At 37.7% G+C, this 27,213-nt stretch overlaps 1 protein-coding gene across 2 annotated transcripts; it reads right to left on the bottom strand.

The window, feature by feature from the left end:
• Nucleotides 1-2,023: 2,023 nt before the first annotated feature.
• LOC139968976 (ras GTPase-activating protein-binding protein 2-like) lies at nucleotides 2,024-26,519 on the bottom strand. 2 transcript variants are annotated; one of them, XM_071973631.1, is made up of 11 exons: nucleotides 26,331-26,519; nucleotides 23,878-24,096; nucleotides 23,226-23,307; nucleotides 21,602-21,703; nucleotides 20,543-20,711; nucleotides 20,027-20,201; nucleotides 15,260-15,525; nucleotides 14,257-14,336; nucleotides 13,037-13,316; nucleotides 12,549-12,673; nucleotides 2,024-12,285 (listed from the first exon to the last, which is right to left on the bottom strand). In XM_071973631.1, the coding sequence occupies exons 2-11, from the start codon at nucleotides 24,084-24,086 to the stop codon at nucleotides 12,076-12,078; spliced, it is 1,698 nt and encodes a 565-aa protein (XP_071829732.1). In that variant the 5' UTR covers nucleotides 24,087-24,096; nucleotides 26,331-26,519; the 3' UTR covers nucleotides 2,024-12,075. The 2 variants fall into 2 exon arrangements, with proteins under 2 accessions (XP_071829732.1, XP_071829733.1); XM_071973632.1 differs by lacking the exon at nucleotides 26,331-26,519 and adding an exon at nucleotides 25,991-26,215.
• Between the last annotated feature and the right edge of the window lie 694 nt (nucleotides 26,520-27,213).

Raw genomic sequence — 27,213 nt, 5'->3', positions numbered from 1 at the left:
TTTTGAAAGCCAAAAGTAACAAATTTGTTTTGTTTTTCATCAAATTTCATTGCCAGGAGGAATGTGAAAAACCCCGCCAAACAGCACTTTTGCGTGTTATCTCTATTTTTTATTTTGCATTTGGTTTCTCGTTTTGACCGAATAAGTGTTCATATAGGCCTACACATTGGTTACAACATTAGAATTGTAACCACGTTTTACTCCCTAATGTGTTTCTAAGAGATCCACCGACCAATTGCCACGAATTTTGAACCCACATAATGTGACAGGTCAATTGTCATAAAACATACAAATAAAGAAAATCATCCGATTTGTTGCTCTTATGAACCAGACCCGCGATTGTGTTATTATTATTATTAAAGAGTGAATTTAAGCAGAATTTTAGTCTTCATATGTCAAGGAACAAACAAACAATAGAGCACAGCTAGATGGCATCTGAATCTGAAGAAATTAGCTAGTGGTCCGTATGTTAGACTTTTCAACCTTTCACCCTGTGGCGTTATTAGTCATGCGGGCACAACTACTCATGCACATGACCAGTTGCCCACCACGTTTGAAGTCTATCGGCCCTATTTTCAAGGAGCAGTTTGCAAAACAAAAGCTCTTTTACACAAATATTGCCAAGTTTGCCCTCCTTAGATCGCGTGACCGTTGGCGTTTCCCATTACTGCACTGTAAATAGACCTATCGATTCATCTATATATATATATATATATATATATATATATATATATATATATATATATATATATATATATATATATATATATATATATATATATATATATATATATATATATATATATATATATATATATATATATATATATATATATATATATATATATATATATATATATATATATATATATATATATATATATATATATATATATAATTGAAATTGTAGTGAGTTGGAAAATCCAGAACAGTGAAAAATTTTTCCAGCCTCTACCGTCCGGGATTCGAACCCGGGCCTCCAGCTTCAAATGCGGACACTCTAACCACTATAGGCTATGGACGCTGATTGTATATGTTCAGACGTTCGAAACCGGTAAGAATGGTCGTAATTCCACTGTAGGCGTTTGTATATATTGTTCACACAAATATGCAGACTATGGACACACACATTAAACTATTCGACGCCAACCACAAACATGTTAAGTCCTCCCCATGGTATAGTGTAACCCTATGAAACCCTCCACTAAGTCACACCAACCAACCAACCAATTATCAGTTCAGCGCCTCCATGAGTGTGAGGTGGGCAGCAAACTTTAGTACCACTTTTCGCCCGTAACCCCCAAAGGTCGAATGATACAATGCCGCATCCGCAGTACACTGTAGGGATTAGGTAATAAGGCAAGAATATGGATGGTTGCGACTTGCGACATTGACCATCATTTCAGTTTAATGTCATCATATTGCCCCCAAATACGCTCGAATGTCTAAAACAAAAGTGGTGAGTAATGTACGGGTTTCAACAAACACTATATTGTCTCCCTCAAAGTGTTTTGTCTTACTGAGGCATTTATAGGTCTAACTGCATCCTTCTCTGTGTACAGTATGTCTAGATATAAAGTAGATGATCAGAAATTAAAGATAACTTTGATAACTTTGTAAGGGCTTCGATCATCTAGGTAGAAGTGAGAGCGGGAGGTTAAAGTGCGGTATTATCCCACCAATAAGTGCTAAATAAGTGTAAAACCATTTGGGGCCAATACTAATAAGAATGGTTTCTCGAGGATGACGTCATCAAGAATGTTAATCTTTATTCCAGTTATTACCTAAAGCACATTTTGTCGATTAGTCCATTCTTGGGCCAAACCTGGGAGGTGGTGGTGGTGTGGTGTGGTGGGGGGGGGGGGGGTAATACCAATAGAACTGCATAAATCATAACTTTTCGATCTCTTTCTAATGTTTTCTGGAATATTTGACTATTTATCGAACAATCTTCGACAATTGACCAATATAATGACTGTGTTTTCAAATGCGAGAAGAAAACAATGACAGGAGGAACAATTGGTTTTATATGCAACTTTATGAATTTATTGTTTCAAAAAAAATCATCCCATAACATATCATATGAATTTTGACATTTTGTGTGTTGTTATGTTGATGTATATACCTGGTAAAAAAAAACAATCAACAAAAAGTAACCCCCCCCCCCAAATCTCTGGAAACAAATCTGGCCCAGATGTCAACGTTTACGACCGCTTGACAACTAATAAGATCTTACAACCAACCCACTATACAGAGGCCGATATATCAATCAACGTAACGATGACAATGATATTTGGAAAGACTTAAAATTGTTTTATTTTCTAACACTGCATGGGTGTTGTTCATACCAGGTATTTATAGATAGTATCCAAAAAAAAAAATAAACAAAACAACACGAAGAAGAATGATTGATGATAATAAATCGTTTCGATAATTTTTCAAAGTTTGAAGCAGAATCTGTCAGAGTTATAAATATATAAATATATATAAATAAATATATATGTATGTATGTATGTATTTATATGTATGTATGTATGTATATATATATATACATACATATATATACATACATATGCATACATATATATACATACATATATATACATACATATGCATACATATATATACATACATATATATACATACATATATATACATACATATATATATACATACATATATATATACATACATATATATAGGTATATATGAAAATGTGCCATTTAAAGCAACTGGTTGCGTTTTCAAAAATCATATTTCTACTTCCTATCAATATAACAATCGAATTAATTTGGCAATACTGAGTCTGTATCGGAACTATTATGAATTGTCTTGTCCCCTTCTCCTCCGCCACCGCGCGTTCAACAGTTATTACAAACATAAATATAGTCCCCATCATAGCATGAAACGAAGGCTGGTAGGCGAGAGTGAGGGTATTCAGACAAAAAAAACGAACATATTTCGTGAAAATAAATCAAACAACAGGATCGCTTTAATAAGTTATGTTGATTTGAATTTGATGACGAAAGAGATGACCCTAGTAACGCAACCAGCGACATTAAACAAGAAACGTTACCATGTAGTTTTGTTACATTGAAATGGCAGGAGATGTTATCTCTTTTCTTCTGCCAAACTAAACTCCTGATGTCTTACTTGCAAAATCACCTTTTAATTACAAGCAAAGTTCCATTCCAGAATGTTACAAACCGCTGTTCATATTCCATGGAAAAGTTTCTTTAGACAGCTTAATGTTACAAAATTATATACTTGTTGATCAACTGTATTATGCTTTGCCAAGATACTAACCCAAAACGAAAGAGGACGTTCATTGTACAAACAATTGTTGAGCTATTTTCTCCCGCACAACTCCCTGCATAAGTGGTACACATATATGGTTGTCAATCCGAATAAATCACAACCATTAAACAAACCAACAACAAAAAACTGAGAGGTAAGTACTAAATAATTCCAAGAATCATTTTGATATTTAATACATGAATGTTTTACTTCGTTGTCTTGACAATACCCCTTAACATGTGCTCACGTAGGTCCAGGCTGTCTCACCAACTTCAGCATTCAAGGGATAATAAAGATGAAATCCCCCCCCCCCCGGCCATGTGGATAGAAAGGGGGAGAGGGTACCTTAGGAGGATGAACTTTAAAAGACATGTTCACAGATTTAATGGTGAACCATATTTTTTCTATTAAATGAAAGCAAGACCAATACAATGAAAATCTTATAGATTCTAGGAACAGTCCATTTCAGAAAACAATTGCCATAAAAAAAAAATGAAAAACAAATGATAAAGATAACAAAAACAATGCACCATTGTTAGAATCATGGCAAAGGAAACTTGTTGATCAAGAACGTATTGACTACTATTGTTGATAATATGGAACGCCACCGGATGTGACGCACGAGACCGGAAGTAAAGAAGGAAACAAACTTTGAAAAATCATGGACTAACTCATAGGAGTTTCAAGTAATTGTAATGAGAAAAAGAAATTAAAGCTGAGAGGAGGACCATATATATATATATGATACATCAAAAGATTTAACAACCAATAGGTATTTAGACCTTCCTCGTAAAAAAAAGGTAAGATCACTCTGTTACTAGAAAGTTGCACATAAGTTAGTTTTGTTATGCTACTATTAGATTTCGTACTTGGGTGTTCTTGTCCGTTTCACGTCTCCACCCCCCCCCCCAGCCTCCCCCCGCGAGCGCCACTACACCCTTCCTAACGATTCCTTTGAGAGAGGTCTCTTCAAATTCAAAACAGTATTCGTTGAGATGTTAACTTAGGGTCTACATTCCTTGAAACCGCATATGAACAATTAAATCTCCATTCCTCCCTAACCACCTCCCCCCCCCCTCTACCCTCACCACGTCCCTCCGCCTGCCACAAAAAAAAAAAACACGCTACCACAAACCCAAACAAATCCGTTCCAAACTAACATTTTCCATTCCAAAACGCCTCAAAGTTAAAATGACTATGCATATCCATGATGAGACCTAATTTACTTGACTTAACTACCACAGTGAAATTTATTCATTTAACGAAAGCGAATAAGAGATACTGCCAAGGTTAAGGATGATACACAATTTAAAAAAAAAGGAGGGTTCATCTGTTTGGTCATCTCGATCGAGCACTGACCATCTAGTTCAGCCTTACCAATGTACTGTTAGTATTGTTTATCCATCTTGTTATAATTACGTTACACGTTGAGGTGTTTATGACCCTACACTGATAGGTGAGGGGAACAAAACACCTGCAGATACATATACAGTTAATAAAGCTCATACATATTCATACTGAAACCTGAATATTCACAGAGGTTCCATGAAAGGGTATCCACTGATGTTTGTGCCAGTACCACCGAAAAAATATACGACATCGTTACTATGAGTTATGTATATCAGCACACTCAATTATGGTATGTTAGTACGCACCCTATGGGCGCACAATGTCACTCCTTTTACTATCTAGCTTTCATTTAAAGCCACTCCCACATTATGTCTTCTTCCTCACTCCATTTTACCTTAATTTTTCGAATTTTTGTTTCAGCAGTTTTCTTCTCCCTCCTCCATCCCCCTTTTTAAAGTCATTTCTTGTGTTTATTTTCTTCCCTGTAATTTCTACTGATGAGCCAATCACAAACCTATTCAACATTGACTTTTCTTTCACATTCTACTTTATACCATAATCACCCACCATATGACGTGGGTGCAAAGATAAGACATGAATCGTACAAAAAATAAACCCACACAAATGAACAGGAACAGAACAGAATGTGGGGGGAGAAGTGAGAGAAGAAAGGAAAAATAGAATTAATTGTTTGAAAACGACAAGATATACATACTTCTACACACTGTACATTACAACCACAACACTGTCCTGAACACTCTAGCAGGCAAAACACAGACTATTGAAATAATTACAATATGTTAGGTCTGGTTTGCATTTCATACGTATTCATTGTCATATAACCTTGTTTTTTCTTCTTTATTTATGATGCAATGCATCAGAAATAATACTACGACTGCAGAATATAAAAAATGACCACTCATTATAAAAAAAAGGAAAGAAAAAAAGGAAAGAAAAACAGCATCTTCGGGGCTGTTAATCAAACTTACCCCTCTAATAATGTCTATTAACACCCCCCCCCCCTCCCAATCCTATTTACCATGACACATATTTGAACCTCCCAACATCAACCAATGAAAAAGACCAGAACAATTGCTTCTTAAAACTTTCAGACCTTACGCAATGAACTCTGAAGTAGACTACAATGTGCGTCACAATGTCACCATCCAGAAAGGGATTTTCATTTCATTGGCGAGATAGGGGGGGGGGGGGGTGATCAGACAAGGAAGGAGCTACAAATAGATGAGAGATGCTTCACTTTCGGTTTATAGAATTTACCCTTAATGACCAAAAAACAAATCAAACAACCGTTCCATCCCCTCCCCCACCCCAAGAAGGAAGATCCTACAAGTGATACACATTTACAAGTGATAAACTCTAAATCATGTTTGAATTTTCTTCTTCAAAACCTCCAAAATAAACATCCCATAACTAGAGACTCATTTGATAATGATAAAGCCGTTCTACTCTTAGCCATCATGACATGAAAACCAATGATAATCGATCAATGATAAAGTATGTATCAACTGTTATCCAGTGAACTTTATGGAGATCCCATGCATGTACAAAGCACCGTGAACATCACAACTTGTTATATAAATGTATGTACTTTCAAGTTCTTCGTAAACAACCCCTCCTCGCCCCCATCCTCTAACCACCCCTCCCCTCCATTAAACTCTTGATGCCAGGATATAAGGGTCATTAAATGCAACCCTTTACTTACACAATACATTGTATCCAAAACTCCTGAGAGCAATGCCACCATAATATTTCATGTATTTGTACAATCTTCGTCATTTTTTCCCCACTTCTTTTTTAACAACTCCTCCTCCTCATTACAACCGTACTTCGCAATTTCTATATAGAGTATGAGTAAACCCATCCAGATGTGTAAATTTATGTCAATGTTTATCCTATCATTATCTCCAACACTTCTCCAGGATATAAATAAGGATAGACTGCATCACGAAAACCAGATCCACCTCGAAATATTAACAAGTAAAGAAAAGGACCAAAAAAAAAAACGAACGAACGAACGAACGATATTCACCAAATTTGCACCAGGTATTATTAGTTGGATATGTATGTACAACTTTCCAGATTTGAGAACAGAAAGTATAAAAAATCCTTCTCTCTGACAAGAACACAAATATCATAGTTATCTTCAAGAAAGTGAAGACATTGTCGCTCTTTAATCAATTTTCTTCTCGGCTGATGTCATTCTCTTGCTCTATTTCTGTACCCTTTTTGATTCATTCCTTGTGCTACAGAATTTTTCCTTCTGCTGAAGATGAACTAATATCTCCCAGTGTACGGTTCGTTTCAACTTTCCCTCAATATGTCGGACACTCATCTGAAGTCTGCACACAAAATTTCCATAAGAAGACTGTCCAGGAATTTGTTTGTCTCACTTCACTGCTCAATAAACTCTGATATCCGTTGTCAAGACAAAGACAGCAAAATTTTCCAACAATTATCAACTATAAAATTCTCTCTCAATTTCCAAATTAATTAATCTTCAAAACCAAACAATTCTGGAAACATCCTGTGTCTAGCTAGCATCTGCGAAGCTAAGAAGAAACAAACAGGTGACCATTTTGTTATATAAATCGCGGACTGCCATAACATTTTGGGCGAGTACGTTGATCGTCTTTTTTTTTCATTTTCAGTTCATGCTACTGCATCAAAATGCTAGCTTGAGTTCTGTTCCATTAACAAGTCGCACGTTCCACAAAAATAACTCTTTCTATATCGAACAAGTCATCACATGACGGGTGTCATGTTTTCATCACACCTCGTAAAACGTGTCTGTTGTAGTTTTTTAAGAAGTTCGCATCAAATAGCAAGAGACCAGATTAAATAGTTTCAGAATGCAACTCCTGCTAAAAACATGTCATTCAGATGTTCCATCAAATTCCAACTTTTTAGTCACGAATCAAATGATACTTTTTCTCTCCTCGACTCTGTGACGACTGGATGCTGACCTATGGTGCAGCAAGAGACTTAGTTTGTCGTGTTTTTCATTCTTTTTTACTTCCTTTCGGTACACACTTTCACTCTCAATTCCACTTGTTAAGTTCATTTTCTTTTTCAGAATACGTACATTAACTTATATTCTGTGTGTTAACTGTTCAAAAGATTCCAAAGACTTTACCCACATGATCTTAAATACCGTTATCGTATCAACATTACAGCATGAAACTACTTTACATGTGATAAAAGAAAACTCATAACTTTGAAAGTTTTTTTTTTGTTCCACGTTTTACAGTAGCGCTCCTTTAATGGTTCATATAAATATCGCTTGAAATGCCAGAGTAGTAATGGATTCCTATGTTCCTAAGTATCACAAAATAAGTAACGATTTTATTATCAAACTTTTACAGCATCTTTAATCAAACTTTTAAAGCATGACCTTGTTGGTAAATATTTAGCGTTGATGTAATAAACCAACAGAGGAATATTTCAGGGTTTCTAATGTTCTCTAGCTATTCCAGTTTTCAAGGTATTTAAACTTTGAAATAGTTTAAATTTTCTCGAATGCTGCTTCTATAAGACTACAAACCATGATGATGTAGATGATGACACTTATACGTTGTAGTAATCTCTGGAAAGCTCCTTTAAGGTTCAATTTTATTATGACGTCAGCTTCTCTGTGTAGGCCTAAATATAAAGCCATAGTTTTCATCAACCTGTCAATAGTTACAACCACAAACGTTCCTTTTAACATCTTACAAACAAAGCACCCTTGCTGAGGAATTGCCCTGACGGTCAATGTGCTAGACTGAGTAGTTTCAGCCAATCTGAATTGAAAGCCTCTCGTGTTTAAAGGATCTTTCCTCAAACATTATTCAAAGAGGTATATCAACACAACCTTGACAGAGTGCTGGTGTTTTTTCTTGTAAACGGTCTTCACACATACATTCATTTTATGCCTATGGCCAGCCAATACATTAACACTTTTCAATGTTTTCTTTTGAGCTCAAGGATGGCGGCATGCAAGGTTTTGCCGATTTACTGGCTTTTATCGAGATGTGCCCAAGGCAGAATAACTCATAAAGGATAGACATGTGACTTAACCATTCGCTTAATAAAAAACAATTAATAAAAAAGGAGAGAGTATTACAGTCCATATAAGAACATCAAACTGACATTTCAGAATATGTCACAAATCAAATGCTGATAGAACGGATAAACACTTAAGAAAATCAATTTTTAAACCTTCTTCGAATCTCAATCAAAAAGTTTCTCTGAACATCAGAAACCAATATCGAGACAGTTAAACCAAAACTTTTTAGAGTAATTGCTGATTCAGCAACTTAGTTTGTCTTTGGATCAAGACAATAGACAGATACAAGTAAATAAGAATAGAAAAAAAAACAGGAATTTCAGTGAAGTCTAGAAAACAAACACTGAGTAAATATCAAGAAATTGTTTCTATTTTGTTATGTTTCAAGCATTCCAACGAACAATTCTTTTATCCGGAATATTCTAATTACATATTTAACATTATTGCAAAATACCTTTAAAATACATGTTTTTATATTTTTTCCTTTTTATTCATGCCAACCACACAGGCAGAAAACTCATCGTTCTTAAAAGTTTACACCCTCTCTGTCTCTCTCCATGCGACAAACACAAAAGATTTAAGCTGACCCTTCCCTTGTACGACTTTCCAGAGGAACCTTGCAAAGTTTCCATTGAGAGTGATAGTGTTGCCACCCCACCCCACAAGGAAAATAAAATTATTCAAAGATATTCACTTTAAATTAAATGTGTACACAGACATTAGTATTGTTTTGTACATGTGCTTCCCATTACCTGTCATATCTTTTAAAAAAAAATCAAGAAATTTAACTTGCTCGGCTGTGACCCTTGACATTACCAAAAGTAAGAATACAATATCGATGCAATGCTCTAAACATTTCAACATGAAATGTTAACAATTCTTACCGTTAAATAAACAACCTCCCATGCCAACCCACCCTTCCCTCTCCTAAATCTAACTTAAAAAATACCTTCAAACACTTCTCTCTTTCTCTCTCTACTTGCTTTCAACAATATAAATATGAAAATAACAGCATTTTTTCCCCCTACATCAATACTTTTGTCTCCTAAAAAAAATAAAGAAGCAGAGTTACAAATCAACCAATGTCTGACAATCTGAGATTTGCTAAAAATTTGCATTTTATGTTTAATATTGCTGCTTAAATCACAAAGAGATATATACCAAACACACGTATATCACCCCCACCCCCTCCCGTCTCCCTCTTAACAAAAACCAAAGACATTGGTAGGCCCAAAGTAAAACAAAAGGTGGAACAACCAAGTGAAACCGGTTTGTATTTACACCTACCCTTAACTAAAACCTTGTCAACCATGATGAAAAACTTAAAAAGCGGCCATTCGCTTGATGACAAACGTTGGCTCACTCAAAGTTTCCTTGAAAACAAAAATCTGCAAACAGTGGAAATCCCGTACTGAAGAATCCCCGTACAAAAAAGTCTGTAATGATCATAATTTTGGGAGGGTTTCAAGCATTCCACTGTTTGGACACGAGTATATTCTAAGGGGTTTCAAATCATCACCAGACACTGCCTGTAATTAGGTATGGAAGCAACTGGAAACATCTTATAAATCAACAAGTCCATGTTAGCATAACAGATGCCACTTCTTCAATTTTTAACCTCCACAATTTTCTTCCTTTTTCTTTTTTTCCTCCCCCTAAATTTACTTGTTTGTTCAATAAATTTCACATCCAGGACAGAGGAAGCAACATCACATGTTTACTGCTAACCTAAAGAACACATCATTAACACAAAACACACACCTATGAGAACTAGACAGAGTACAAAATATGTTAAAGATCGACTTCCGTCACAGGCGGGCTACATTACGCTCTCACCTAGACATCACTTCCGTGCCCCATGTTAGAATTTCAATCACAATATAAACTAAACTAACATATCAGAGGTTTTATCCAATATATGAAAACACAGTTATCAAGGCTATGCAAACACTTAATTGCAGAACCTGGCAACAGGTAAACTTATAGAAAAAAAGTATTTTCAAAGCAACATCTGGTCACCAACTTTGATCGTCAAATTTGTTATCACTGAACCAGTTCTACATGGTCTCGTGTGAGTGGGTTTTATATAATCTCCAAGCTATGTACAGGAACCATTAGTATAAATTTGGCTGATAGCGACTATATGTGCTGGAAAAACCAGTTTTCAAGATGGCGCAGTTTGTAGTTGTGTCTTGAAACTGACCTGAGAAAGAGGCTTTTATTTTGAGAAAGAGGCTTTTATTTTTACAAAAAGCCATTTCTGCATTCTGGTGTTTCATTTTGGGTACGCTTAAATTAATCACGTCCAAACAGATACCAAACAATACGTCGAATCACTTATGGCGACCGATCAAAATTAAGATATTTATGTGGTTGAACAATGATCCAAAAGATACCATTTTTAAATCACAAATATGATATAGACAATGTTAAAGGCACTTAATTGTCTGTTTACAAACAATAATATTACATTAACAACACAAAGCACTAACAACTCACACACTGTAAAATATGATTTTTGTTTTTAACTTACACTGAAAAATGAGAGGAGGAAAAAGAAAAGCGAACTTTTCCCTAACGTTGTTAAAGTGTAGGAAAGCAGATGTTTTTACCCTTATGCACACAGATTTTGATTTTGATATTTGCATCATATTCAAACAAATAGCAAAGGGAAGGGTAAAAAAAGTCACACTTTTTAATGTTCCCTTAATGTTCATTGAGAGACACCGACGAAAATATTAACAATAGAAAACAACAGATAAGTGATTGAGGGCATTGAAAACTACAATGCTGTTTCAATCCAAAGGCTTCCAAAAAAAAAAAAAAGATATCATAAATTCACAAAAATTTAATACAGTAACTGTTCTAATGGACAAATGTGGTTCACAAAGACTAAATGAGAGAGTGCAGAAAAGCTACTGAAAACTAGAAACAGCTACTTCATACTACAAGATTTCACCATGACATGCAAGGCTCCTCTATCCACAAAACATTTAATTGATGTACCAACCCATCATCTCTGCTGGTCAGGGGAGGGGGGAGGGGAATTAGTTTGGGCTAAAAAGAAACAAACAAAAAAACACATGGAAACGAGACAAGCGTTTGCTCCATTGGGTCCGCACGGTTTTCGTAGACTTTCCCTGAACGGGTTTATATCGCATTTAAGCTGTGTCTGCATGGTATACAGGAGTATTTACAAAACACCTTTTTTTTTTAATGATTCCAAGGAAAGCACAGTTTGCAGACCCTTTTGAAAACTTTTCAAAATTATTTTTTTGTTTGCTTAAAGTTAATTTTCTGTCAACCTTTCTAAGCCTATCAGTTCCTGGCATAAAAAAAATATTATTGTTAAACCCTTATCGTTAACGTGGGGGATTAAAACCACGACCCAATCTGGGAGGGCCGACGCCAGGTCCTCCTCTTCCACCACCCCTACCAGAGGGTCCACCTCGATGAGGAGGGCCACCCCCGCTGTTCGGTCGACTGTCTCCGCGTCCCCGCTGGCGGCCATCGTTCTTATTGTTCTTCTTCTCCTCCACGTTCAGACGGTAGCCTTCTCTGAAGAGGATTGGCTGTAGGAGAAACGCAAGAAAACCAAGTTAAACCTTATGGAAAAGCAATGTGCAATAAATATCAAAATGGCTAGTGATATTGCTTAAAAGAAAAATGACTTTCTTTTTCTTTTGTTTACTTTATTTTATTTTAATCATCAGAAGCAAATTAATTAATTCTCATTATAGTTTTACTGTTTGGGAGGGGAAGGGAAAGGAAGGGGAGGGAAAGAGGAAGGTAGGGGAAGAGGAGAATGGATGGAGATTAAGTTTTAGATTTTTACCTTTTGAGTTCTGATTTTCAGGATATACTGCACAGGTCCAGGTTCATCAAATACGACAAAGCCGAAGAACGGCAGTCTCGGGTTGCTGTTTCGGTTGATTCTCAGCTCTACCACGTTACCATACTCTGTTAAAAATATGAAAACAAAAAATGATTGCGGCAACATTCAAGTTTTTATTGCCAATTTCTTGTATTCAATCTTATGAGCAAAAATCTTTAATAAATTTGTTTGAAAATGTCACCAGATGACAAAGATTGTTTAAAATACAGTGACGGTATATCTGGAAAATTTCTTTGGCACAAAAATGGTGAATAGGTACAGTTATGAACCTTCCCCCCTTAGTTATGAATTTTCCTCTTCTTATCTCTATTTTTTGCAATCTTCTCAGCCCCCCCCCCCATCTTCCCTCTCCCACACACAGCTAGATACAAATTAATGTGCCTGGTTATAATCTCTGTGTCCTACAGAGATATTTGTTAGATACTTACTAGAGAAAAACTCCTTCAGTTCGTCATCTTTGATATCCTGTGGGAGGTTTCCGACAAAGAGCTGACATTTGTCTGGGTACATACGTCCAGGGCCACCTCCCCTGCTACGATCTCCTTCGCTGGCGTCGGGTCCCCTCCTGGCCCAGTTACCAGGACCTCTGCCGCTTCTCCTTGGCTCCCTCTGAGGTAGTCCCTCCTGACTTCCTCCTCGAGGGGCTTGGGAGCTGCCAAAGTTCTCAGTAGACTTGGCAGGAGGTGCAGAAGCTGCCTGTGCTGTCGGCTGGAGGAAGAGTGGGAGGCGAATAAATAAAATATATATATAAATTATGGAAAGGTAAAAAAACTTAAACAGTTTATAATGCAAAAGAATGTCTGAAAATGAGTTTTGCACACCTAATTCACCTTCTCAGACCATTTGCAGCAAGTCCAGAGAATAACTTAGTGTTCAAATTTTGCATAGCATTTTGCAGGCATTGGACTTCCATCTCCTATTAAATACTATGGTTCCTGTGTACAACAGCAGCTATATATACATCTTTGTCTATAAATGTGACCATTTAGAGTAGCATTCCGCCAGTGGGACAAAGTTTTAATTCTAAATCCTCAGACTATCAATACTTTCAACCACCGTAAAGATGAACGAACATGCTGTAATGAACAGGAATGTGAGTGTGAGGATGGGTGAAATGGTTATGGCAATGGGCTTCCCACCATTACAGATCATTACACTGTGTACTGGGAAGGGCAATCAACCTCAATTGCCTCTCTTCATCCAGCTGTATTAATGGGTGCCTGCGACATCGTTGAGTGCACCAACTGTACCTTATGGGAATTCCCCCAGGTGACACGTTGATGTACAACACTGCAGTGCCTCACTCCTGACTGTTTGAATTGCAAACAGGTGGGTGTTATTAGTAACCAGTGACTAGGGCTTAACTATTGTTAAATGTTTTGAGAGCAGGCCTTGCCTTGATACAAGACATTAAACCTTGAAACCATCCATTGAAGTGCATTGAAATGCATTGTGCACAACTAATTCACCCTCCCAACCACTTGCAGCTCTGCTTTCAAGAAAAGTTTATACTTTAAAACTTTAAACACTCTGATTATCTTTATCAATAGTGCCAGCAAAATCTTCCGGCAAATATGTTTCAGCTTGCATTTCGAAAACAGGACGGGAGGAACACAACATGAAAACATTGTGGTCATGAACAACCTACCTGTGCTGCTTGCTTGGGGACTCCAGAGTTTATTGAAGGGCTCTGTCGAGCCCTGTCAGCCCAGGATACAATCTTGTTCTCTGAAAAGAAATTGAAATTAATGTTTGCCATGAGTGAATGATCGATGGTGTACTCAACAGTGTCACATTCATCAGCCACATCTCGAAGCAGAAAGATCCTTTCACACATCGCCCCCTGTGAGCAAGGGGAGATGAATTTTGCTAATTGTTTCACACTCATAGTGTCAATAGAGTTTTACAATAAAATGTACACGTGCCTCCACAACAGGGGGGCTTAACAGAAATTAAGATGCTTGGATGGTTCTACACATGATGCAAAGTCTCTCTCAAAGACTGCAATGCTGTAACAACCTGAAATAAAGCACTGGCTATGCTTTTCTGGCAATCTGATAATCCAGAAATAGTCTAAATGAAGTGAGAGGCAATGCAATGGAAGTCTACTGCTGTACGAAAGGACTTAACTCTCCTAAACCATAACCAGACATAACGGTTCATTTGGGGTTGCTGGCCTCGTCCAAAACTGCCTGACACAAAATTGTTTAACAATATTAGCCATGTTGCCTTTGACAGTTCCTATATATATATATATACATATATGTATATGGAATATGTGCACAAAGTAAACGGTGTAGGATACTTTGTGATTAGCTCTAGCGTAATGGGTTAGTTATGTATCAGCACGGCTAAGTGGTTAATGTCAATTCTAGGACCGTACTACCATCAAAATGAAAGACACCAAGTATGCAAAGTTTTCTATTAATGCTATTGAAGAAAAACTCCTAATACAGCAAGGCAAAATAAACCAAGACTATACAAAGCATTCTGGTGTCAATTATCCATAGTAAATACATAACATCAGTCATCAAGATATTACTTTTCCTTTTTTCCATTTTAACAACCAAATTGCTTATGACCCCCGGTCATAACTGCATCTAGTAAAGACATATCTTAAAAACTGAGTTAGAAATATCAAAGTCACCAACCTTGGGGTGGGGCTGGTTCCTTGACCTCTGGCTTCTCGGCATCTACCACATCACCCTGATGATTCTCCGAGACTTGTTGCGGAGGAGGGGAGGGTGCCACTGGTGATGCAGGATCCGTGTCTTCGTTAGCTGGTACAGGCTCAGCGATTGGCTGCTCCGGTTCCTCCAGCTCTTGCTTCTCCTGCCCGTCCTCCACTTGTTGGTCCACCTGGTGCTGTACCTTGGGAGGGGTTCCTCCGGGGGAGTCCAGATGGTTGGTGCCATTGCTGAACGACGACAAAGAAAAACAAATTAAAGAGCGATAGGGCAATTCTAAACATACATATCATCATGCATTGCAGAAGCTGACCAAATGGTTAAAAAAAAACAGAACGCAAAAATGCATTGCGGTTTCAATGATGTAACATGAGCAGTTTTCTTCATGAATCTGATGTAATGTATAGTTAGGGTGTACAACATACTTGATCTTAGTAATACCATGAAAAGCAGTGTGATGTGACAAACAATTAACTCACAATGACACAGGCTGTGTTGAATTGACCTTTGACCTCAACAACAGGCTTCTTGTACTAAATGTGATAGATACATCAACATACTAAATACGACATCAGTCCGGGGTCAGATTTAAACAATTATTAAGGAAGGCTATTTGTGGCAAAAAAGAGCCCCTGCAAATGCTTGTGCAAGGGAAAACGTCAACTTCGCAAAATACAATTAGTTGTGTTTTTTTAGTTACGTGTGATCCGTAACCGACGAGTTGGTTTGGCTATTTGCTATACACTTAACTATAGAAGGATATTATTTTTTGCACATTTTTGGAAATTCTAGAAAAAAACTTTCTTTTCCCCCGGCTAAACACCAGATGTGGTCTTACGGTTTATTCATAAATGGTTGTACTAGAGCCTTGTTAACATGAAATTAGTTGCATTTAGCACGATATGCCAGGTTCGCGTGCATTTTTCGAAAGTGTTCTGCTCGATCTTTCGTAAACTTTGAAAGGTGTACCAACTTACTTTTCGTTCACAATAGGTAATTTTGCTACTGATTTTCAGAGTTTTTTTTCTTGATACTGTCAAGTGAATACGTTGTGCATTGAGTATAAACTTATCACGAATGCAAGAAAACGATGCGGGGATTTCCAGCAGACAAATGTTTTCTTTGCGGGATTATTGAGTCAGTTGAAGGGAATCCCGCACCTTAAAGGGAACACTGAACTGAAGTCAAATACCAAAGAAAACGTTTACTAAATAACATACAATATAAATTTTTAAAAATGTGGAATGGCAATATTGTTCAAAACATTTCCTGCGAGGCTGATTTATTACAGCAACCTTCCCGCGCTGGGCCGTGGGTATCCGTGTGACCTGTATACCCTGAAGTGTGCGAAACTAGCCATTGGCATTGCCCTTGTGAGTGGGTTGGGGACACATCATTACTCGTTATAATGTGACTAAAAAAAGGTAATTATACAAGGACCCCTTTGATATTACCAGGGTGATTTTCTTATATTTTATTTATTTTTTCCCCTCGCAATTGTGCTTTTGAGGGTTTTCTTAGCCCTAACAAGAGCCCAAGGGCACTGTGGTTCCTTGCTTGGGGTATATGACAATACACATATTATCAAGCAAGATTGGGCTCAAATAGTCCAAGTAATTGTGGTCCTACATGTACGCATAAAGTAACCAACACTATAGCCAACACTTTTGTGATCACAAAATGTGATCGGATTTTTGATCAAAAGGCACTTTTGAGATCTAAATATGGCGTCGAAAATGTAAGAAGTATAAGGTCACCTACAAGCGGGTCAACAGATATGATAACATTGGTGACCACAGATGACATGACCTTTAAGCTTGAAAATGTTCCACCACCCCATTCACAACTTGTCCCAAATTATCAACCGTGTCACACCTTGGTATTGGGATTTAATTGCATTAAATGTCTAAAAATATGTATACATAACTTCACACACAAAGGTCACCCGTAGGTCAACCAATTGACATTTTTGATCGGTGAGACCTAAACGGAGCATCAAAACTGTAAAAATTCAAACATGTTTTCTTTGCCCATTTTCTCCCCCCAAAATACTAGTTTTTTAACATTAGCTGACCTTTGGTGACCTTGGATCACATGACCGCTAAGTTTGAAAATATTCCCCTATACCATTCGCAACTTGTCCAAAAAAATCAACCTTGTCACACCTTGGCACTGGGAGTTATTGCATGAAATGTCTGAAAATTAACTTTGACCTCCTATAACTTCACACACAAAGCTCATCCAGGGGTCAACCTATTGACATTTATGATCAGAAGGTACCTTTAACATCTGAAAATAGCATCGAAAATGTATAAATCCCCAAAACACGAAAAGGTCACCAGAGGTCAAATTGAGGTCAAGGGTCACCCACATGTGGGTGGACAATTGGATTACGTAGAAGCAACTCCCAACCCTAACTGACAATTCGTTCTCAAGTTATCGCAAAAATACTACTTTTTTATCATTAATTGACCTTTGGTGACCTTGGATCACATGACCGTTAAGTTTGAAAATATTACCCTATACCATTTGCAACTACTCAAAAAATATCAACCGTGTCACACCTTGGAACTGGGAGTTATTGCATTAAATGTCTGAAAATTAACTTTGACCTTGTATAACTTCGCACACAAAGGTCACACGGGGGTCAACCCATTGACATTTATGATCAGAAGCTACCTTTAACATCTGAAAATAGCATCGAAACTGTAAAAATCCACAAAACACAAAAAGGTCACCAGAGGTCAAATTGAGGTCAAGGGTCACCCAGATGCGGGTCGACAATTGGATTACATTGAAGCAACTCCCAACCCTAACGGACAATTTGTTCTCAAGTTATCGCAAAAATGCTAGTTTTTTATCATTAATTGACCTTTCGTGACCTCGGATCACATGACCGTTAAGTTTGAAAATATTCCCCTATACCATTTGCAACTTGTCCCAAAATATCAACCGTGCAATACCTTGGCACTGGGAGTTATTACACTAAATGTCTGAAAATTAACTTTGACCTCATATAACTTAACACACAAAGGTCACCTTGGGTCAACTTATTGACATTTTTGATCGATGAGACCTAAATAGAGAATCAAACTATACAAATTCAAACATTTTTTTCTTTGCCCATTTTCTACCCCCAAAATACTAGTTTTTTAACATTAATTGACCTTTGGTGACCTCGGATCACATGACCGTTAAGTTTGAAAATATTCCCCTATACCAATTGCAACTTGTCCAAAAATATCAAGCACGTCACACCTTGGAACTGGGAGTTGTTGCATTAAATGTCTGAAAATTAACTTTGACCTCGTATAACTTCGCACACAAAGGTCACACGAAGGTCAACCAATTGACATTTTTGATCGGAAGGTACCTTTGATATCCAAATCTAGCATCAAAACCTAACATTTTCTTTTTTGCTCGTTTCCTCCCAAAATAAGCACATTTTTTCTAATTTGACCTTTGACCTTTTGACCTTGGTTTCAAATGTAGTTTAATCTCCTGATTCCAAAAAACAAAACGACAAGTCTGTACAGCCATCCTAACTCCGACCGAAAAACTTTGACCCCATATAACTTCGCACATAAAGGTCACACGGGGTCGACCTATTGACATTTATGTTCAGAAGGTACCTTTGACATCTGAAAATAGCATCAAAACTGTAAAAATCCCCAAAAACACGTAAAGGTCACCAAAGGTCAAATTGAGGTCAAGGGTCACCCAGGTGCGGGTCGACAATTGGATTACATTGAAGCAACTCCCAACCCTAACGGACATTTCGTTCTCAAGTTATCGCAAAAATACTAGTTTTTTATCATTAATTGACCTTTGTTGACCTTGGGTCACATTACCGTTATGTTTGAAAACGATCCCTTACCCCATTCACAACTACTCCCAAAATATCAATCATGTGGGACCCTGTCAATGGGAGTTATTGCTGTTTCTAATATATTGGTTTTTGGCATCTAACTGACCTTTGGTGACCTTTGCGGGCACCAAAAAAAATAGGGATCTTCCTCTTACTATGGGCTATCCACCCAACAAGTTTGATCATGATACATCATTTCCTTATTGAGATATCGTGTACACAAGCCAAGCGTCACATACACACACACACACACACACACACACACACACACACACACACACACACACACACGCCAAGTTGAACGCATAGGTTCCTTGCTTTGCAAAAAGCAAGGAACCAAAAAGGGTGTATCATTTGTTGTCCCCGCATTTATCCCACACCTCATCTGGCCATGTTGAAATATTGTGTAAAACATGGTTTTCACAATTTGACCCCTGGTAAACCCAAACAACCACCTCTGCCCACAACATTAGGCTTCTTGTACTCAATGTTGTACAATTACATATGCGATCTGTCCAAGCTTTCCTTGCGATATTATGTTTAGGAAGGAGCGGTACTGTAGAGACACAGGTAAGAGGGGGGGAGTGAAGTATATGTTTGGCGTTTGTTGACTTCAAATGACCTTTGAAGCACTTGCGATACATCGTTCTTTCTTTGCTGGTCTATGAGATATAATACAATAAAATTCTAAGACTATCCTTCAGGTTCTATCCTTCAGCCATTGCTGACTGCAAATACTGATAAAGCTTTTCACTTGCAGGAAGTCAAGCCTGTCAGCATGACTCCTATTGCTGAGTGAAACCCAGAATGTTCCTTTCATCAATTCTCTGCTGAGTCAAAATGAAATGAAAAGTAGACTCTACCTGACAGTCGATGGTGGAGGACTGTAGTATGGGGAGACAGCTGGAGCTTCCTGGGTGCTGATGGGGGCTGGATGAGCTGGAGAAGGGAGAGAAGGATGACCCTCTGTATCCTCCTCTTCATCTTCCACATCATCTGAATCCTGTTTCTCCTGCGGTGATTCGACGGTTTCCTCATCTGTGGAATAAAAAAAAAAGTTATTTCGGTTACTGTTCATTGGATATATCTATTCACACCTTCAGGATACAAAATGCTATAAGGATGTGGTTTTCTGCCGTAAGGTTTGGAAAATCTGCAGTAATTTTGCTAAGCGATCATCGAATCTAGCCACCAGCAAATCCTGTTAAGTCAAATGCATTCCATGTGACAATACAGAGCATTGTATGATTATGCTGTCGATGTGTATGTATGGAGATTGAAGGCTGGTCGTGGCTTCTGATTTTCCTTAAGATAGACACTCCATGAAGAGAGAAATAAATATGATTCTCAAACCATGTCTGTTTGTTTGCTAAACTCACCAGATTCAACTCTATCTTCCTCCTCATCCTCGTTCTCCTGGAACACTTCGTCGTGGTAACGGAAAATATCGTTCCTAACATAATAGTTCCTGGCAGAGTGAGGAGCTAATACAAACGTCTGGGTGAAACGACGCATAGGCTTCCCGTGGGTTGACAGTTCTCCGGTGACCTAGAAGGGTAGTCAAAATGCATGAGTGTTGACACAATATTGAATAAGACTCACTATCGTATGATACCTAGATACATATATATATAGAGAATTACAGATGGTAGTGTTGGAAGAGACTGAAATTTCATAACTACGCTGTTGTTGAAACATTTTGCTAAAACTCCACCAAATAGTTCCTCTGTTCGCAATAATCACAATAGTTGTCAAACTTCTAACGTTACCTGTTGTTAAGTCGCCAGCTAACTTAAGAATATGCCAGAATAACATATAGTTTTTCCCAAATACATATCTGACAAGGAAATTTTGTTCTAATACTAGCATCACTAATGCTGAAATTTTATGCAAGGTAAACTTGTTACCAATGACTCCAAATTGATGTCAGACAAATATGTTTTGTTTCATGGTTTACTATACTATATAGCCTACACTGAGAACCTGAATGTCAGGTTACCTTGTCACTAATCTGTTATGAGGGGGGCACAAGCCACGTTTCCCAAAAATGGCGGGGATAGATTTTTGTCACCATAGTTTGATTTCTGGCCGTTAAGTCTCTCACAAATCTTATATTCTTAGACACCTTCATAGCATAAGCCTTATCACAGAGCACAGTTAGGTCTAGGATAATGCAGCTCTAATATTCAGCATATGATCTGAACGTCCCTTTGTACCCCAGCCTTGACAAAGGACTGCTCATCTGGACAAAGGACAAAAAGGAACTTTCTTATAAGTCGTTGTGAACATAAGAAGGGTTCAAGTTCAAATGAGGACTTTTTCTCACAATCCTGGACAAAACTTCAAAATGTCTCTCAAGACCCAGAAGAAAGGTTTTTCCATTTTCCTACGTTTCTTCTGAATTTTAAGACCAGGTGGGAACCATGTTGGTTACTTACCTGCACCACAACACCGTCTCCCAAGGTAGCGTAGCTATCCACCTGCCGGATTTTAGCATAGCACTCCTGGAAGTCAAGGGTCATGATCTTCAGATAGATTTCCTGTAAAAATGTAAGATAATATTAATTGTAAGCTTTGTGAATCACTAAATCGTACACCATGTAGGAAATAATGCAACAGTTACGAAAAAGTATATATATAATCCCCTTGATAAATTCCACCCCTTAACTGTTACTTTGGGTTTTTGCCCGGACTGGAAAATTACAAAGGTTACACAAGCATTCACAAGGAGTTATACTACGAATATAGCAGCAGCAGGAAGTGTACAAGAACAGGTAAGAGTTCCCATTAGCATACGTAATGAATGCAACTATCTACAGTAATGTTACTATCTGAGAAAAAAGTTTGCATCCCAGGGGCGGAAGCTCCCCAAAAAGTCTGCGTCCCCTGAAAAGAAAACTTGCATCCCGATTGAACACCAATTGCGTTCATTGTATGACCTACAGTACTTTTACTAGTGTAGTTGTAAATGTGTGATCGTTTCACTGTCTATGCCTTGTGAATGTTCTACACAATATATAGGGCAGATGGCTCAGTGCGTTAGCTCCGCTGTTTGACAGGGCAGCCCGGCCCGCACCTCCTTTCGCTCACCCTGCCATTTTTTTACCCCCACCACCCCCTCTTCATCCGACCTTCCCCCCTACTTGCCAACTCCATAGTAGCTCCATGCTTTGACCTTGCAGTGATACCAGCAACCAACTCTTCAAATATCCCTGTACCTACAATGTGCATCTCTCGATAAATTCCACAAAGTTCACTGTTCTTCTGCATGTACATAGGCCTGTTCAAACTTCATTTTCAACTACAAATGCGCAAATCCTCAAAACCTGATCTAATATTTATTCTGGGCTCTTTGCAACAATCAACTCTACGAAAATTACAGTAGGCCTATGTGCATAGCTTTTTACGCAATGTCAATTAAAAAAAAAATCAAACATCAATGGCTACATTTGACGATGCACAATATACAGTAGCGTACACACGAATTTGCACCAAAAAAGTTAACTGATGCACGGACAATGGATAGGGGGACTATTAGCCAATCAAATCACAGGAATTTTGGAAAAGCATCATTGTCTATATTTAGCAAGAAAATCTCAGTAACAGAGTGTTTTTAACCCTGCACCTTGCCTTGATTGTTATTTTTCAAACAAATTCCATGATCTGTAGGATTGGGAGAAATTTTTGTTCTTGTCAGAAGAAGTTGTGGTTTTTTTAAAAGGAAGAATGAAAGATGTTCATTGAAAATATTGTTTCATTATGTTTTCCATTAACCTAGACTTTGTGAGTGTGTTCTTGGGGTTTGGTTTTCCAAAAAAAAAGGTTTACGTCCGCCGTGGCGCAAGCAATTTGAAGATTTTGCATCCCTGGCCAAAATATTGTGCTCCTGATGCAGAATCCTGTGTGTTCGTAGCAATGCTGTACCTATATATACTACATTCCAAAATGCCAGAGTGACAATCAATGAGAAACGTTAAGTCTATGATATCGGTCTAGAATACATAATTTACAAACGGTAACAGTTCACTAAAGAGTCTACGTTAGACAAAAGCTTGTTCTTACATTCTGACCATAGACTGGTTCTTCGGCATTTCCCTCTCTGTCCACCTTTCCATGGACAAATGATGAGCCTTTTGTGTAGAACCTGAAAATATAAGATACATTTGGTGATCGTTATCCAATGGCAACTCTTTCCTCTCCAAATCCCACAGAATTGTTCTGCAGGAATTAACTCACAAGTACCACTTAAATGTTAAGGGGCTACATAGAACACAAACTCGAGCATGGTCGTTTGACTAAAAAAAACATTTATACAGCACAGGATATGTCCAACAATATTCTTTTCATGCTTTTGACACCCTTTGCACCAGCAACATTCGGTCCTTCAGCACAACTGGTCTCACACATCTTGATCTGAGCCTATGAGAGACTTGCATCTGAGGATTGCATTACATTGGGAGTACTATAAATGACACCTTGGACAAGGGTACCCTCAGATCAACTACTATAGCCTACCCTTCCTTGCATTATTCTAAATTTATTAACCTTTCCTAAATTGCACTTCCTTTGCTTTAATAGATTTATGAACATTTACATTGCATAAATGCAATATTCTTCCTGTATACTACTTTGAAACGTCTATGCTTGTCAGTGCAACTCAAAGAATGTAGAAAACCAAGCAGCATATATCAAGTAACCAAATAATACTACTCACCTGTGAAGGAGATTGGGGGCCTTGTTCAACACTGTATAATACTGTTGCACAAAGAGACGGCCGACATTATCCGGACTGACAGGTGCTGCACCAGTATGATTTTCAGACCCCTGCTGAGTTGTCCCTTGGTTCGGGGGTGGGGCTGCACTCGTTGATTGGGTTGGTGCAGGCTGTGTAGCAGCCGGATGAGGCTTGGTGGCCATTACCATCGCTATTCCACTGGAATAAAGTTGAACAATTTGATTAGAGATGTGCAAACTAAAGTTCCTTCTGTACAATAGAACAAGCCACACATCTGTAAACAGGTTGCTAATGGTGGTATATGTACATCATGCATGGCCACTATTAATGACAAGTATTAGCGTTCATACTTGAGGTGTAGTACAAAACTACATCATTAATTGTGTATAATTTCTAACTTAAGTTACGTAGATACATGGCGCTATGTAGCACACATTGAGAAAATTGTTTGTCTATGCAATATGAAATTAAGACTTCTTCTACAAATGCTTTTGAAACAAATTACGTACTTTATGAGCTCAACCCATTCCTGAGCATAAATGTTAATTAATAGATGCAATGGAAGTTTGAAAATTAAGGGAAAGCTCTGTAAAGTTTTAGAAAAATCTGTGCTGATGAAAAATTCCTGTAAAGACAGATAGCGAACCATTGTACACTGTTAATTCTCATTGAGATTGGTCATTGCCCACAATCAGTTCACAAAATAAACTTGCCTCAAGTTTGCCAAGGTTCTGCTTTTTTGAGACGGTCAAATGTTTACAACTAAGTCTTAATATCAATGGGGTTTCAGTCACACGCCAAACTGTCTAACGTAGTGCATATTCTAGTCACCAAAGCTAAAAATCTCACTTGAGAAAGGGTGAGTTAGCCAACATATCTGTCAAGGCCTGTTAAGAATAGCAATGGATGGATGTGAACATTGTAGTCAATCCAGTTTTTAGAAACAGAGGATTAAACAAGATTTGATCCTGCTCATAATGTTTCAGTATGGAAACTAATGTGGTTATGGTAAATAAGTGCATGGAATCATGGATTGTAGAAATTAGGCCAGTTTGCTTATTCTTATATCATAAAGTGGCAAACAGCTCAAATGTATACACGTCTTGCAGGGCTAAATTTACCCAGTATCACATTGACAAATACTATGCTACAACCATGTACAACCAACATTTAATCTAGCTGTGTATAAGGTGTATTACACCAAGGCATTACACCAAACAATATGGGAAGATCCATCATGCCTAACCAATTTTTTCCAGACTTTTGCAAATATGTGGTCATTACACATTTTACTGGGATTAGCTAGAAGCCATCTAAAACTGGTGAGTTTGTTCTATCACTGTTAAATTGTTTAAGGATAGGCCGTGGCTATAGGACTAGTCGTATCAATTATTTATAAACTATTCTTTGGACATCGGCGAATTCATGCGAATTCAAAGTAAATAAAGCAACTGCGCATGTAGTAGGGGTAACCCTAACCCTAACTCTAACCCTCAATCCAACCCTAACCGAAAATTATTGTTACTCCTGGTCGTAAAAATAGTACTCCTAGTTGTAAAAATTGCAACTGCACATGTGCAAAAGGGAATTTTTGTTACGACTAGTCGTAAGAATAGCCACTTTGTTAAGAATATCCATGAGAAAACATTTACTCACTGGCTGGTCCAAATTAAGGATATACATACATGCTAATTATACATACATGTGCCATTTTGGATGGAAGGAATGATTAGTGTTTTGACATAGGGCCTAGTACTAGCCTAGGCTATAGTACATAAAATTAAAAAATTGAAGGGGGTACTTTATGTCAACGAACCAGAAGCCCAAGTTAGTAAGTAGGAAGGAATGGTACAAACAAACAGAAACTTCAGCAATAACCAACACCTAAGGTTAAGCTCAGGTAGCTTAGGCCTAGGGACATGTGGAACAATGGTTGAACGATAACATGTCATGAGATTAGGCCCTTGTTAGGATACGCTTATGCTAGTCTCATTCTGTAAGGCTAACTTGATTATTGTCATTGACATAACCTGGCCGTGGCATTAGTGTTACGCCTAGCCTACTTGAATTATAGCACGCATTGGATAGCAACCTAATTTCAAAGATGGCGCAGCCCGTGATCCAATTTCCTTGTTATAAACAATGGTGCCGGTTTTGATAAATGGTGCCTTTGCATCTATCTTTTCCTTCTCAAATCTTCCAATTGTGTAGGGTGACTCCGTGATCGCTACGACACAAAGTAAAATGTCATTTTCTACGAAGAACAGTCAATATAGGAAACAAAGCACTGAGGTAAACATGAGTCATGCGAATGACGGAATAAGCTATCCTATCTGCCACACACGGTGAAAAAACGAGGAGCCTAACCATGTACAGAATGCGAAAAAAAATCTAAAACTTGCTTTATGCAACGGTTATAAATAGAACCTCACCTTGAGCAGGTAGAAAGTGAAGTTTAATCCTTAGTAAGTATGCTTTTCATTTACGGTTAGCCTCTTCTTTGCATAAATCAGGAGAATATTCAAAACGTTTGGCTGCGTTTTCGTGTCGCGACGTATTGGTTCTCGTGGTGTAATAATGTTCGGTTTCACGGTACGGTTCGATGTTGTGTGTACAGTAGTGTTACTACTGTAGTGCACATGGAATTATAACAAATACGCAGAACGATTTTTGATAGTTGTGCGCAGACTCACGTACGCTATAGTGGTAATCAAAGTTTCTTTTGGTACCATGTTGAAATGAACTTTTAATTATTTCCATGTTCCGAAACAGGTTCTTTGCATCTATGAATAGTTTAGTGAGAATACTTTCAAGTATGTTTTTCGAGGAGTATTCCTTAAACAAGCACTTTGTCTGTATTCTTCAGAGTTAGCTAGATTAATCTTTCTTCCCGCCCACCGGCCTGTTGAATATTCATATTTGTTTTGTCATAGCATAATTCGTGAACTTGAAGGCATGGACATCCTTTTGTTTTATAGTACTACGAAGTGTAGTCATAGTAAAGTTTCAAGCCAACGGAAATGCGCTCTTTGGCTTTTTCTGTGAAATGTTCGATGACAGCGTTATCCAAATTTTGCCCACATTAAAACGTTACAATCATGCAAACAAAAACAAAAAACAAACAAAAAACAAAAAACGTGTGGCAATGATCTATTTTCACTTTTTCAATAAAAGTGTCTTGAGTGATATTGCACTCTACGGATATCATGTGACCATGACCCCATTCAAAGTTTTTTTTTTAATTTTTTGATCTGCTCAACTATACTGAGTTAGAGGATCATCAATAATTTAAGGAGGGCTACCACTCATATAGCC

This window comes from Apostichopus japonicus, chromosome 6 (assembly GCF_037975245.1).
Source record: "Apostichopus japonicus isolate 1M-3 chromosome 6, ASM3797524v1, whole genome shotgun sequence".
NCBI lineage: Eukaryota > Metazoa > Echinodermata > Holothuroidea > Aspidochirotida > Stichopodidae > Apostichopus > Apostichopus japonicus.
This window is presented reverse-complemented; position numbering and strand designations above follow the sequence as displayed.

Excerpts from the sequence above, each read along its gene's own strand:
- LOC139968976 (XM_071973631.1), bottom strand. The coding sequence starts at position 24,086 with ATGGTAATGGCCACCAAGCCTCATCCGGCTGCTACACAGCCTGCACCA. Across the intron at positions 23,308-23,877 it reads GCCCCCAATCTCCTTCACAG|GTTCTACACAAAAGGCTCAT; the intron begins GTGAGTAGTATT and ends TTATATTTTCAG. Across the intron at positions 15,526-20,026 it reads CCTCCACCATCGACTGTCAG|CAATGGCACCAACCATCTGG; the intron begins GTAGAGTCTACT and ends GTCGTCGTTCAG.